At 37.7% G+C, this 15,632-nt stretch overlaps 2 protein-coding genes across 4 annotated transcripts in view; one reads left to right on the top strand and one right to left on the bottom strand.

The window, feature by feature from the left end:
• The window catches only part of Cad99c (cadherin 99C), a 226,191-nt gene that overhangs the window by 40,839 nt on the left and 169,720 nt on the right, over window positions 1–15,632 (top strand). The gene's annotated exons all lie outside the window — the stretch shown is intronic.
• On the bottom strand, window positions 7,433–10,867 carry LOC143373869 (uncharacterized protein C15orf61). Of its 3 annotated transcripts, none has more exons than XM_076821488.1 (4): window positions 10,427–10,867; window positions 8,572–8,794; window positions 7,885–8,128; window positions 7,433–7,679 (listed from the first exon to the last, which is right to left on the bottom strand). In XM_076821488.1, exons 2-4 carry the CDS (start codon window positions 8,653–8,655, stop codon window positions 7,552–7,554), a joined length of 456 nt encoding a protein of 151 aa, XP_076677603.1. In that variant the 5' UTR covers window positions 8,656–8,794; window positions 10,427–10,867; the 3' UTR covers window positions 7,433–7,551. The 3 variants fall into 3 exon arrangements, with proteins under 3 accessions (XP_076677603.1, XP_076677604.1, XP_076677602.1); XM_076821489.1 differs by having other exon boundaries at window positions 8,572–8,746; XM_076821487.1 differs by lacking the exon at window positions 10,427–10,867 and having other exon boundaries at window positions 8,572–9,341.

The raw sequence follows: 15,632 nt of genomic DNA, 5'->3' as shown, positions 1-15,632 counted from the left end.
TAAGTAAATTCTTTTGAATTTTTTATTTTAGATTATAGACTTTCGAGCAGCAGTGGTCACTGCAAAAGCCTTTTTTTTTAGAGAACCTTCGAGTGATGGACAATAACTTAGTTATTGATAAATATTTTTAAATAAAAAAATTACGATGCACGGTACTAGATGCAATCCTTAAAAGGAAGAAAGATTTTTTGAGAAATGTGTTACAGCTTTTGAGTAAAAAATTTCCAAAGATCACCCTTTTTTCGGCCTCCTGACTGAGCATGACCCCTTAAATAAAAAAGTCGTATCTGCGTCGAAGCTGAATATATAACAGTTTACATTTCGGGTATGGCATAACACAAAATATTAAAAATCACTTTTCTCAGATCGACCTTTTGACCAGTTACGTTTATTTGAATTAACACGGCAGTATAACTGCATATTCGCATGCACACTCGACGAAGTCAGCATAACTGGCCTGCCACGATGCGGTTAAAAAAATTTGCAAAGGACTATCGTAACTATCGTAAGAAATTGGCAAGTTTGAAACACCCTGCCAACAAACAATTTTATTTTTATAAAACATGTCGATGGCTTAGTGCAGAAATATTGTATGCCCACTTTTAGCGTTTTCGAGAGAAACAGATTTAAGCAATGGTATATAATATTCAGGAAGTATAATACAACAAAGAAAAATATTATTTTTGACAAATTTATGGAGTAGATATAAATGTGATTTTTATACAGCATAGAGGAACAGCCAAGAATTATTTCTTGCATATAAAAACTTAAATTTCACAAAAAGTGGACACACAATATTTGTGCACCAGGCCATCGATCTGCCTGTGACTTCCAAGAAATATAAACTTACCTGTGAAGTTTCTTAGCGATTATTTCGTAGAAATCGTTATTTGTGGACAACGAATTTGAAGTATATGAATTAATTATAATCCCTTCAGAAACTAACAAAATAATTGTTGGAATAGCAACAATAGTCGTTTGTCGTTCTTCAAACACTCGACCAATAAGAAGAAACCCGATAGTAACTTTGTATCTTGTATTTTCGGTGAATCTGTTTTTTCTCTTAATGCGTAGTTTATTGTTCCTAAGCACATGCTGTATTCCCCCTGTAGATATCATATAATAAACATATTCTATTCATTTATAAATTGTCCTGCGCAACAATAAAATCAGGATTTTCAAATTCTTTGACAGATACATGTTACGTATACTGTGCAAAATTCCTGCTAGAATGACTTTACCGCAGAGATGAGCAAAAAATTAATTGAAATAAAAATTTGTATACGAAATTTTTTGCCCACCTCTGCTTTACCAAGCTTGGCAAAATTGCGATTCCTTCTCTCACGCTTGTTTCTGTTGTTCCCCTGGCGTGTTGTTGGCTTCTGCTTGTACAAGTTCCTTGAAGTATAGTCGAGCAGCACGAGGGGCATGCTTGAATCGAACTCCGAAAGAAGCCTTCTCGAGGCTTTTATCTTGGCAGCTCTGTGCCACGGAAATCTCGTTATCTGAATTGGACATTATGCACAGAGGATACTCGCGTAATCTCCCAGATGTATTTGATGATAATCCTGGTATAGGAGAATATGCAAGTGAAGCAGCTCGCCTGGTTCGACCGGTAAGATAACGTCGATATTTATGGGGAGAATACGAAGCTGGATCGAAGAGCTTCGGGTCGATACGTCTAGTTTAACGAGTATCCGTGACGATAGCTCCTCGAATATATTAAAATATTCCTCGCGATCTTTGAATCAAATTTATGCCGTACTTTGTACATACGTACACGTATGTACACAGTTCTTATTGAACCTGTACCGAGGGTTATGCACGCCACACTTTTATAGCTCTAAAGACGTTACACTTCTGTATATAAATACCTACATAAATCAATTTTTATTGTATTTCAGACTAAAGCAGATTCTATAAAAATAGAAATGTGTTCCTTGGCAGAATTCCTCGGCTTGGAAAATTTATTGCGTTTAATTTCCAACTTGCTTTAACGCTTTAAGTACACGTTGCCAAGTTTCTCGCGTTTCAGAATGTAGACGTAAAAGAACAGATCCTGATATTTCTCGTTTCTGTTCTTGCATATTAAGGCACAGTTTAAGAAATTATATCTCAAAGGTTTTTAGGGGTAACGCGCCATAAATTAGAATTTATAATTCATAAACGTGTAAGAATGTTTAACGTTGAAAAGTTCTTACCTTCTTAAAAGATGTTGATCTATTCCACTTAATTTGATATCACGTCTATAGGCGCACTGTGTATACTACCATGAAGATAAGATTATCTTATAAACGAATTACACCCTGATCACGTAACGTGGTCACTAATAATCTCTGACGGTCCATGTGACCTTAGACATCTAATAAAAAAATATGTTAACCTTGGTAAAAGTTTGTAACGCGAGTATATCAGGGTTGTGGTTTACATAATAATGGTACAAAAGAAAATATAGGTACACAATGATTTTTTTAACACAGAGTGTGGAAGGAATGAACTGTACCTCGCATAAATGGTTACATTTTCCTTTTTGCTAGAATTATTCTCATTATTCTCCGATCAGTTGTTCATAAACCCAACTTATTCAAAAGCTTCGCAAGATTTAACTACACAAAAATGACGCTTGAAAATTATTATGTTTGCTTGAAATTCGTGTTACAAGGTCGTCCAAATTTTATCTTCAATTTCAATATATTCATGTTTTCAGCTCAAGAAAAATTATGAAGTGTTATAAACCAGACAGACGATTCTGTGCCTGCAATCTGACAGAAGTTAAAAGTGAAATATTTTTTTAACAAATTTTATAAGAGTCTACTCAATGCGATACTTAATTTATTTAAAAGAAAACAAGTTCACTCATCACTTGCAAATGCCTTCACTTTGGGCAAAGTGACTTAACTTAATATATTGTTAAGTTACATGTAGCTTTGCTGCAACCGAAACGAATTATTCCAACTGCAGTCTTCTTTAAATATTTATTTCGAAATACACAAGAACCGTTCCTGACGAAGAAATAATAAAAATCGAATATAAATTTATTACGTGCACCGGGAATAATAAAATCCCGAACTGTTTTATTTGAATATTCGTAATGAATTTCATTTCAAGTTAAATAGAGGGCCGGAGATGATGTCTCCCTTTGTAACCGAGTACAATGCTCTCGTGTATCAGCTGGTCGATTGCGCGATCCTAGATATCGCGATATTCAGTGGGATGGTTTGGCATTATGCGGCGAGTACGGAAGGTGGAAGATCAGGACCTTGGCGTATGAACGGCGCAAAAGGTACAGAATGGTGAAAGTACAATATTTTCGTCTTTCAACGGGTTGACACAGCAGAGTGAAAGGCACCCGTTAATTAATACTTTGATTCGCTTCCTATCGAGAAAGCCGCTCTTCGACAGTTAACCATTACCGCTCACGCACACGCGTACATGTACAAATCGTGTATTAACGTCCTCCAATTGCGATGAAGACCAAGGCTGTCCTTACTATGGAATAGCAAACGACAAATGCTTTCAATGGCATTGCGTAATTTCGTGGCTTAACGTGCCATTGATGCCTTTTACGTGTGTGGTTTAAACTAGTAACACGTGCAAGAAATGTTAATATTCAGACATGAATGTTTCATGGACGTTAACATCCTCCAACGCTCCAGCATTGACAGATTTATAGTGTATATCTAATCTGATGTTTGTTGAAAGCATCAGACTTAGTTGGGTTTTCAGTTTTCGCGATCATTTATAGATGAAATATTTTTTCACAATTTTTGGACTGTAATTAAATATTTTTTTGCTTTACTAATGGGGGAATACTGTTTATACTCACCGATAAATGATTTATTGATGAACTTTCTTTGCTTCTCAGGCGCTTAAAACACAGGCGCTTAGAATAAAATTTTGTATTCTATAATCTATATTTTCATTTTATTTTGGCCCGTAGAATCGCCTGCAAAATGATGATTATCAGTAGTCGTAGGTACTATTCGGAGCAGGAACGCTAAATAAGTGAAATTTTATTGCAATAATACCGTATTGAATAATTGTAAAAATGATTGAAATAGTTATACGCTTTTTGGACTATATGTTTTACGCGCAGAAATTAATAGCAAAAGTGCGTATCACTATACATATTTCCACGATGTTAGGTCGAGATATAATTTTCAGTGAATTTTACCATGGTTTTTTAGACACTGAAGCGTTGTTACAACAGTTTTTAATGAACAGTTTCTGATTCTTCAATTTTCCACCTTACTGTCATGCACAGTGCAATTATAATATCTTTTTAACAGCAACATATTACTTGACTTCAAATCTACAAACGGCAGTGTAACTAAATTCAAGATTAAAAAGTTTTTCATCGCAGCTGTGTAACACAAAGAATCGTAGCTTCAAAATCACTGAAATTCTTAGAATTCATTTTATGCGCGCAGTACCTTCCCACTCTAATTTTCACTCGTTCCTTTGATTAGAATATATTCACAAATTGAATGTAGTAATTAACAATCGACCTCTTGCAATTCCTTGTGTCCACTTTACACTTAACTGTAGCCATAAATTTGCAATTATTACGTATCATTAAATAGCTGCCCGCGACTCAGAAGCCAATTATTTCTCGAATGAATTATTAATGCGACCGAACAAAATCTGTCACACTTTGAACGCATTGTAATGGTCCTCCATTGTACCTTTTCTTACCCCGCGCTATAAAAGGAACATTAGTCATCACAAGGTAAGAGCAGGGTGCTGTTGTCACAGGAGAATCAAGCGTAAATCACGAGTTTCACGCTTTGTTGTCCGTAAATCAATTATTCCGAGCCATTAGCTATCGAAGGTTACGTTATTCGGCGCTTCTTACCGATAATCAAGTCGTACCATCGTTACTTGCCGGGTGAAGAACACATTGTCTCCCTTATACGTTAATCAAATCAGTGAGTGGGCGTTTGTCCTCTGTTTGAACTTACCTATAAAGTTGCACGTTTACCCGTATGGTTGCTTACATTTGAATTGATAATTAATAGGAGATATCGTGCGCAGGGATTGAACACGTGCGATCGTAAACATTCGAGCTGAATGCCAGCAATCGAACGGACGGATTTAACTATATCCACGCAATGACCAGTTGAAACGTTGTTAGGGTTAGTCTACTTAATTTATAACGACACATAAACAGTGTGCGATTAAGTATACCTACTGCAAGCGGATGTCACTGGAATTAAGTGTGACATGGAATTTCTGTATTGTCGGAATTATTTGGTCTTATTTTTTTTAAGTAGACGCAAAATAGATCCTGCGAAAGTCATCTTGGTTTTTCGGGAGACTAACATATGTTTTTGAATACCTGGTTTTGTGGTCTATTTCGGGACAAGTAAAATTACCACGCAGTGATAATTATGCTCAGCTCATAATGGAAAAAATAGCGAACAATGAATGGGTAAGTTTCCTCCTCGGGCTTCTTTGTGAATTGTCTTCTTAGCTTGGAAGATAGACTAGTAGAAACGCCCAGTTTGTAGTCAGACACATAACAGTAGTTCATACCGTGGACGACGCGTCTGAGATTACACTTGAATTTGGATTAAAAATGCACCATCAAAGAGTAGACTATTTTAACCGTGAAGATCGCGTTGGTAAATTAAATTGAAGCTTTATTACTTTGTTTTTTTTTTTATTAAGAATGGAGCACTTCCCGTCTTCCAGAACCGGAAATTTCAACTAATTTTCTCTCTTGACCGTAGTACGTTAGTGACATCTTAAGCACACTTAATGATAAGCAAATTTGTTTGATAATGCGTTATATTTAATAATAATAACGTACTTAATATTAATAATGCATGTTTTGAATAATTGAAGGAATCATGATTTTCTCTGATTCGCTTTTATTAGATTTAAGATGCTTCCGAAATAAGTTCCTTTATACGTTTGCATATCGCACTCTGTAAAAACTTTCACATACATTATCTCATCCTGAAATTTGGAAGATTATTAAAAATTCAATAAAAAAATATTAACGTACACAAGGTCTACAGTTTTTTTTCTTACTGAAGCCATTTGAATCTCCAAAAGAAGATTATTATGCAAGACTACAGTTAATAGTTGCTGAAGTACTTGAATAACATCCCTAATTTCCAAGTGTTACCCCACACTTGATCACCAAGTTATCCCACTGAAGACTAAAAACTAGATATGTACCGACTAGTGTATTACACTTTCGAAGTCGGTAACTAGTCGGCGAATAGTCGGCAAAAAAGGCCGATTGATCGGCTCCATTTTTGTGAATACTTAGAGGAAGGGGTGGTAATATGGTCCCCCAGTTTAATATATCTTCCTAAAATCTGATTCATAATTTAAATTGTTTTAAATTTTTGCTCAATGTAGGTGAACTGATAAGGTTATGTGTGCTAAAAGGTGGAAGCAAAAGAAAAACAATTTAATTGAATTTAACATATGTTATGAAAAAATGTCATTTTCCGCGCTCCTAGAAAAGTGTGGGTAATATGGCCCCGTAACAAAAATCATAAAAAAATATTCTTTGGCACCATCAGAGGTAAAAATAAATGAATAAAGAATATTTTATTATTTATACACAAAAGTCGCGCACATATTCCACTTTGTCGCACGATGTGCACTCGCTATGTGCCCATAATTCGCATATGATACATTTAATCCATATTTCGCCACGTTGGTCCATGGCACAACGTCCGCCACAAAACATGCATATTGCATCGGTATTATCAGAAGCTTCACGAGGAATTTCGATGTCTGAAAAATCAAAGGATGAGTTTTGAGGCTCATTACCCGGGGGCCATTTTACCCTTCGTTATGGGATGCCAATATATCCACACGCATAGTTGTGGAAATTTTAAGTTTATATTTAAAAATATCAAAGATTAAGTGACTTCACTTATAAATATCGATTCTAAGTAGTTTTTATCAAATATATCTTGACACACAACCCTTTAACATTCCTAACCTACAAGATATACTTTTTTGGGGGGACGACGAGAATCTTTCGTTTTGCAGGTTATGTCATTTATGCTTATTATTAGCGGCGACTATGCTCCACCTAGTGTCATACGTTTTCCCCTGTGTATATAGCTAGTAGGTGCAGTGGACAACGCTATTAGCCGCTAGATATTTTTGTTTACAATATGAAAATCACGAGGGGGCCGAATTACCAGCAGGGGGCCATAATACCAGCTTTTCCTCTACCCACTTTGCTTTCTCTTTTTCTAGCAAGTTTTATAACTTTGCTATTAGACATGTACCGAGTAGTGGGCGACTAGTCGGTTAAGCCGACTATCCGGCTACGTTTGTAATCGGCGAGTAGTAGGCGACTAGTCAGCTTCTTGGAGGCCGATTAATCGACTAGTCGGCCAAAAGCCTAGTCGGTACATCTCTACTAAAATCTGAAAATAAAACAACAATCCACGGTATGTGTTCTTCCCCGAACAGCTACATTCAACTACAGAACTTCTTTATTTCATCATTAGCCTACACCACGAAATAAAACTAGGTACGTTAAGGTAGAAACGAACGTTGTCGCGGACAAGTACATTAGTAGCTGGAACCCTTGTCCTCGGGCAGCAAGAAGTAGATGGTCACGTCCCCCTGGGCCGTTTTCACGGTCTCCCGGTGTGTGATCAGTAGAATCGCTGCCAGCCCGTACATCAGCATGGGTATACCTGGATAAAACAAGCGCGGAATGGAAAATCACGAGCGGGCCAGTTATCACGGGGACGCGCCGCGCTACTGACGCGTTAGCTATTCGCAGATCGAAGAAAAGAAAGGTGTCGAACTCGGGGAGACGTTGATCGTAGAAGGACAACGACGTCGTCGCGGCGCGCGCTCTTTCCTTTTAGGTAGATACGGTATGCGAGCATAATATACCAAGGTTCAGGAGCTTGATCGCCTTGAAAAATTTGTCCTCGGCGCTGAGGTCCTGTCGCGGCCTCTTGGTGCAGTGATACTTAATGTACGGGAAGCAGCCGGTTCTAAGTACGTGGTAATTGCTGCTGCCTACCGGCCAATTGAAGTGGGACATCCCCCTTTGGTCGTTGGCGACGTCAGCGTACCTCACGAAGTACGACGTCCACGGTGGCTCCTCCGTTTGCAGCAGGTACCTCGTCAAGACCTGTTTGTACCGTAATGACAACCAGCCACTTTGTGTATACCTCTTTCGTCCATCTGTTAGACGCATCCCTTTATCGTCGATCAATTACAGGTACACAGGGCTACCATCGCTACCGTTACATACCGCGGGGGCTCTATTGCCAGGCGCGTCGCGTCGCTCGATCGAAATGTCATTCGATCCGAGGGAGTCAAATGAAACGCAAAGGTCGGACCCCTCGAGGCTGCGGGCGTTACGTTCCTCGCGGCGCCAGCCGGTAGATTCTTAGGATGTGATCGATACGCAGGGCTCGCGAGAATTCTCACGACCGTAGATTGTGCGTGTAATTTAATGGGAATGGGGATCCTTGGAAGTGGTAGTTGCACGCGACGTAGACCCGCCGATTGCTACCGGCAGATTGATCAACGATAAAGAGGGTTACAGGCAAAAATGGCCACGACACTTGCCTCCGATGCTAACGGTTTCGCCCTCCTGGAAGCGATCCTCGCCCATGTGGCATTTTCACGAGTGAGCGCCAGCAGCGTCTTCATAGGGTGAATGGTTGATTCCTCAGTTCTTAATCAGTCAAATCGTGGCAAGAAGCTTCATTTTTCTTTGTCTTCAGTGCAGCTTTGGAATCGACTGATAGGTACCTTCTGTAGTTCGATCTTCTTTTGATCAGAAATGCACCTGTAATCCAGGGACAAGTGTGCGCACATGTGTGCCACTTAGGGGAAATGGAATATCGTTTGGCGAAGCATTCGAGAGTTAAACAGTAAGCTTGCTCGCTTCGCGGGTCTCTCGCGGCGCTGTTTGTTCTGCCTTTCTAAAATGAACGCGTGGCGAGCGTTGCACAAAATGTCAAGGTTAACGAGGTTCAATTCGATCGGATAACGGAAAATCATTTCGAAGTCGGTTTTGGCGTGTTCCTTTGCGCTCAGCAACCGTGAAAACACGATGAATTGTAATTGATTGCGCTTACACGGATATTTATTCGCTGACTGATCAGTTATCCCGCTGTCAGCGATTAGTCAATCAATTGTGTTTCCTAACATTTTTCAAAGTGTTTTCGCGGCACTCTTAGCTGCTGTGTAACGTAACGTTACTTGTAATACCGTGCATCGTCTTTATCGTATATAATATCACGGACTTAGGAATTTTAATATCATTAGGCATAGTTATGGAGCAGCAATATTGTTTTGGTAAGTTTGTTCGTTGGTAACGTACACACATTCTTGTCTGAATAAGAATAACTTTTTGTCTACCGTTGGTATTAAGAAAGTTTTGTTCTATCTTCTCATATAAGTAATTGGATATATATTATTTTTATAATATTTTAAATTTTATTTTTAAATTAATGTTAGTTAACAGAACATATATGACAGTATTGGAAATATACTTATTTAATTATTATATTAAATAAGAATATTTCCAATACTGTCACATATGTTCTGTTAACTAACATCAATTTAAAAATAAAATTTAAAATTAAAATTAATGTAATAATTAAATAAGTATATTTCCAATACTGTCATATATGTTCTGTTAACTAACATCAATTTAAAAATAAAATTTAAAATTAAAATTAATTTAATAATTAAATAAGTATATTTCTAATACTGTCATATATGTTCTGTTAACTAACATCAATTTAAAAATAAAATTTAAAATTAAAATTAATTTAATAATTAAATAAGTATATTTCCAATACTGTCATATATGTTCTGTTAACTAACATTAATTTAAAAATAAAATTTAAAATAATATAAAAATAATATATATCCAATTACTTAATAGAAAAATATTATTGCAAAATTTACTTATTGCAAAAATGTGTAGCCCGCTATCTTGGCAAAAATAAATTAAACACAAATCATTTTACCAATCACATTGCCATGAAAATTGTGCGTTCTACGTAAATTTGAGAGCGATGCAATATATTTCCAGTACTGTATTTACTAGCTTTTTGTGTACTCCTATCCTCTTACCCTACATAAATATTCAGTATTACACGATTGTGCAATAATAGGCAATAGATTATTTCTTTAGAGCAGTCTAAATGGATGATAAGACATTCTACGGGTACAGTCCTAGTTTGTGTTGTGACATTGGGATTTCCCTGTGACTAATTCTCAATTTCCAACGTGTAACATTACTATACATCAACATTTACGCTCAGAAGTGATTCATTTTTCAACTTGAAACGTATACTGAAACTTGGCTCGCCGTAATAGTAATATTTAAAAAAAATTTATATAACACTGTTTGAATAATCGCGGTCGAGTAATTCGTTGGTCTGCCAGCAACAGCGCTGTTACTCACCGCTCTTCGCATGCGCACGCTGCTCGGAATCAGAAGAATTGCACACGACACGACCTGTGATCCGCGTGCTTCGTAGCTTGTAACTGGAACTGTTTCAGTTACATGTGCATTTGCCCAAGTACACGTTATTGTATCAGTGACTTTTCGTATGCAGATTGTACAGACGATGCGGGTCTATCGATTACACATATTACGAAACGAACACGTATCCAGTGACTTGTGATATTACTGGGTCACGAATTAGGTTCTGGCGCTACTGTCGAATCTTTCACTCTTCCGGGGCGGCTCTTTTGAATGTTTCTTAACTGCGCGATAACCTAGTTGGGAAAAGTTTCGTTCGCGTAACAGGAATAGGAATAAAAATTGAAAGTTATCTACACAATTTCCTATTTGAACAGTTAATCAGATTATTTCAGGACTGGGTATAGTGTACGTCTAAAATAATAAACATTAAATATTTAATACTACCCTGCTAGTATAAAATTTCTGGGCTAGTGTTGACACTTAAAAGAAAAAACACTTTATTATATAATTTTATTTGCAACTGTACGCGCTGTAAAAAATAATATCCTTCTGACAAATAGTTAATGCGATGCAAAATGGTGTGGAATACCAAGTTTAATAATCTGCACTAACTGCGCGAGATATATAAAATAGTGTAAAAATATATTTTCAAAACCCTCGAATGGCAATACAAATTTTCAAGTTTCACAATGTTCTATATTTTCTGTAAATATGAATCAGTATAATTTTGTCAATATCAATCGAAGCCATTGAATAACATTGGTGTATGACTAACATGCAAACATTGTTTTTATTTCCACTAAAAGTTTCATTCCTCCTTTCGCACGCTCTCTTTTTCTAATCTCAGTCTCGTGCACTTCTATTATTACTATCAGCCATTACTCGATGGATGTTATCACTTCTGAACTTCCTGACTATTCATGATTTCGGGTCACAGTACGTGTCGATACAGTAACCCGTTAAACCTGATGGTATAACGGTATCGATATCACGTTTCCGGTGACAAAGCCGTGATTTAGCATCGCCCTCGAATATTCGTTTATGCGTTTATGGTAATACGTTTGTACTGTATGTTTACGTGCATATTAAGCACCCCATATCAAACAACAATGATTATATGCCGCGTTTCCATGGACAGAAAATTTGTATACATCGCATGTGGAATTGAATTCCGATGCATGGAATACTTATTCGAGTTTATCATATATTTACAATAAATTAGAAGGATTTCATTACACCGATACTAATTACGCGACTGTTTTACATTACGATGGAACTTGGCACATTATATTTTAATTAAATAAATCAAAACAGTTAACCGAAACGACTGTACCTAATTTAATAATTCCTAGCTTTTATCCTGCTGGATTATAAATTCATATACTTCTTGTTACAGTTATATTTTCCGTTTCTACTTTTGTAGTATTTATGAACTGTTTCGGAATCTTTGAAAGTCCCCGAGCAGGTTGTCGCTTTGTTCCGTTTTCTTTTGTTTCAAACAATTGTTCAGCAAATTCAGCAAAGAATTTATCCAGTTATCAAGGAAAAACTAAAAAGAACTTGATAGGTGTTGAAAATAACCAAGTGAGTCCCTACTAAATACTTATATTCAGTAGAAATGAAAATACACGTTTTAAGATCACGAATCACACGATTATTATTTCTGTCACGCAGAATCGTAAACAAAAACTTAATCTACAGAAATAAGAATTTGGCATTTCAATTTTGTCCCTATTATTCCCCCGTCTAATTTCTTTTTCCTTGAGTTCAAAGAAACTTTCAATAGAGAGTTATAAAGTTTTACATGGATTTTGACACTTTCTTAATAACCAATTGTTGCCTTAGCTTTGTTCAGTAATGCAAGGTACACGATGTTTTCAGCGACGTTGGTTATGTGTGCTCATATTTTTAAATTACATTTTTTAAGGAAGTGGTATACATGTGTACGAGCTTTGACATTCGGTTGACTGAGAAGTAATCTTACATCTTAGTGGCACACGCAGTTTACGTTTATTTAATTTTTTAATTATTCTAATTAAGATAGGCATTTTGCTGCGTTTATAATGCGTACGCGTTGTAACGACGAGGCGAGATTATAGTTATCTGATTTACAGCGATTGATAGTAACAATAATCTCTCGTAAGAGGCTTTTATGTGCAGACCATGGTTTACTGTTATTTTTTTATGTTATGTTTTATTGTTTTCCTGTGTTTTAAGCAGGATGGGCGTTTCAAGCTTACTTTTGCTTATATTGCCCAACGAACTATAGTCCCATTTTATTTTATCCCTCCTCTCTCCTTCGGGTCCCAGCAGCAGCAGCGCACCAGGAGAAAGGTGGTCACCCATCTTTCCCCAGTACATCGCCCGTGATGCTTAACTTCGGTGATCTAACGAGAACCGGTGTTTTCCATCGCGGCTACGGCCGCTGGTTGTTACTTTTTACTTAACGAAATTGGAAATAGCCTTTACTTTTTACTTGGCCTTCAATGAACTTTTTGGTGCTTAAATTACATTTATGTTTGAACGAGTCCCGGAAATCAGTAAAGGGAATGAAGATAGAATCATCGAATTGTGCTTCAGTCGCTATTTGTGCTGAAGTAGTGACTCTCTACCAAGTGGGTCGCGAAGTGTATTCTGAGGCTTCACCACGTTTTTTTTAAAATATTATTAAGTTGTAACTGTATTCTGAAATACCTATTTTCATTATGTTTCCTTCACCTTATTAAATTCACCTTACCTATCATGGGGGGTCGCAAGTTATATAAAAAAGGTTGAGAAACACTGTGCTAAAGTATCTGCTTTTCCCCCTCCCCAAAATTGTGCTATCACGAAGCAATGAATTCAGAATCGCCTCCTCAGCCAATCCACTCAGCGCGGCTGACCAAAAATCTCATTCTTAACTCGACTCGATCCATAATGAAGTCGACCTGCGCCTAACCGTCCTTCACTTTTTGTTTCAGGTAAGTTCGCCTGTGCAGTCACAACGGAGTGAGTAATAATCGTTATTTCCATTCTACCTGTCTGCTCACGAAAATGACCAGCAGCGAACTTTGTCATCTCTTAACTCCTACGAGCGCCCGAGCTAGAGTCCCTAGAATTCGTGAGGCGGTACCACGCCCAGGATCGTTTACACGTATACCGTATCGCGCCGGCTTGCACGGCGCGTTATAAATTACCCTCGATTTTTGTTAACGGCGGCTCGAGTTACATATATTTACATAACTACGGCCACGCTGGGTCTACCGCGTTAACGAACGACGTCCCTGGTCGGGTCCCTGTTCACCGTCGCATTATCTGAGGAATAGGGGGAGCGACGCGAGTCCTATGCTTTAGGACACGCGAAGGAGCCGTCATATTGGGTTACATTGATGTGCTAATTCGGCTGGACGGAGCAGGGAACGCTTACCTCGTCACAGGTACACCAACGCACGATTATTTCGGGGCTGCGCGACTGGGTCCTTGTAGAATTGATGTTTTCATTCTGCTTGGGATTCATTAGAGAAGGGTTGGCATGCGCACGTGGATGAGGAAGAACGGTTGTTTAGTAGTAGCCTGGGTGTTACCAGAAACGTGCGTACGAAGCGTCGTTTGTGATTTATGTCGGCTATTATTCTGACTGGAGGGAGGGTACCTCGGTGGAGATAGATCCCGAGATTGTGAAAGGCAGATAGTAAGCTCAGGAATCGTAATCGAAGTTATAATTAGATTTGTTTGCGTGAAATGAGTGGGCACATTATTGGGAATTGCTTTGGCGATAGGAGTATAGTGGAGGGAAAACATATTTTATCCACAAGGGTAGGTAATTCAAGATTCGAAGAAGCAGAACAAGAATTTAACTTCGAATGTACCTTTTCGAATTAAATGCTCCCCTTTTCAAATTTTCTTCATCTTACTGAAATATTATAGAACCTGAAAACTATACGTTTCTCACCCGAGTTCTAAACAATCTTTCGTAATGGTTTGTTCTCGTATTGGGGGTATTACCAACGCCGCAACCAGGCACACTTGATTTGGTAGCATTTCAACAATGCTTCCTATTCATTTAATATTACATGAAAAAGTTACTCCGACCTCTGTGTCGGAGTATTATCACATTTGCGCTTTCTCCAACTTGAATTTAGAGTAAAACACAGTGTGCTGCTATTCGGTACCCCCAGAAAGTTCCTGCGGTGTTTCCCGGGCGGTCACTTCGGCACTCAAAGCGATTGAAATGATATTAAAACATACCGCCACCGTTTCAAAGCTACGAAAACTACGCGAACATTCTGGTAAACAAAAAACTGGGCGACGTAAAAAATAGTGTTTCAACCAAGGTATTGGAGTGGACCAATTTTTTATTTGCTCCGCTTCTGCTCCGCTGCAGCTATATTTTTTTAAAATAAAAATTCTTTTAATACCTTCAAACAGTGATCTTTCATTTGTAATAAACCCCATTGTTTTAGCTTTTCATTTTCATACAGAAAAAAAATCATAAAGAATGCTTAATTTTCGGGCTAAGAAAGTACTATGCTTCCTCCGATATATTTTTCCAACGATGAAAACTTGAGAATTGGTATTTATTAAGAACATTTCATTCATCTGCTCTTATAAAATGAAAGAAATTTCAAATAATAAAAAAAAATTGCAGCAGTGGAGCGGTAAAATTTTTACTTGCTTCGGCTCCGCTTCTGCTCCGGGCAAAGTCTCATTGCTCCACTGCTCCAGCTCCGAGCTCCGCTCCAACGCTCTGGTTTCAACAGCATTTTGTTTTGCAAGCGATATTGCCAGTGCAGACATAATTCTTAGCTTCTGATACTATTCGAAATGCTTCCTAACGAAGGCATAATTAATTTTCAATTTACTGCTAACACAGATGTCACCACAAAATTTAAATGCAACAAGTGATTTTGTTATGCCATATGGTTTTAAATTGAAAGAAAGTATTTGTTCCTATTTTATAGGATTAGTACAGCCTATTGGAGTACATTACTGCTACTAACTCCATTTCGCAAAAACTGTGGGTTAGTCCGCTGTTATTCCCAATATCTCACATCATATTTACTCAGTTTGCAGCCTGTCTAATACACCAATACCCGCTAGACGAAAAAATTCCTATACAAGAAACGCACGATCTCAGATGTTTCCCACAGTACCTACTCTACCCACTACGTCCACTCAGACAGTGAGGCGCCAAAGCCATATC

The sequence above is a fragment of the Andrena cerasifolii genome, chromosome 10 (assembly GCF_050908995.1).
Source record: "Andrena cerasifolii isolate SP2316 chromosome 10, iyAndCera1_principal, whole genome shotgun sequence".
In the NCBI taxonomy this organism is placed as follows: Eukaryota; Metazoa; Arthropoda; class Insecta; order Hymenoptera; family Andrenidae; genus Andrena; species Andrena cerasifolii.
This window is presented reverse-complemented; position numbering and strand designations above follow the sequence as displayed.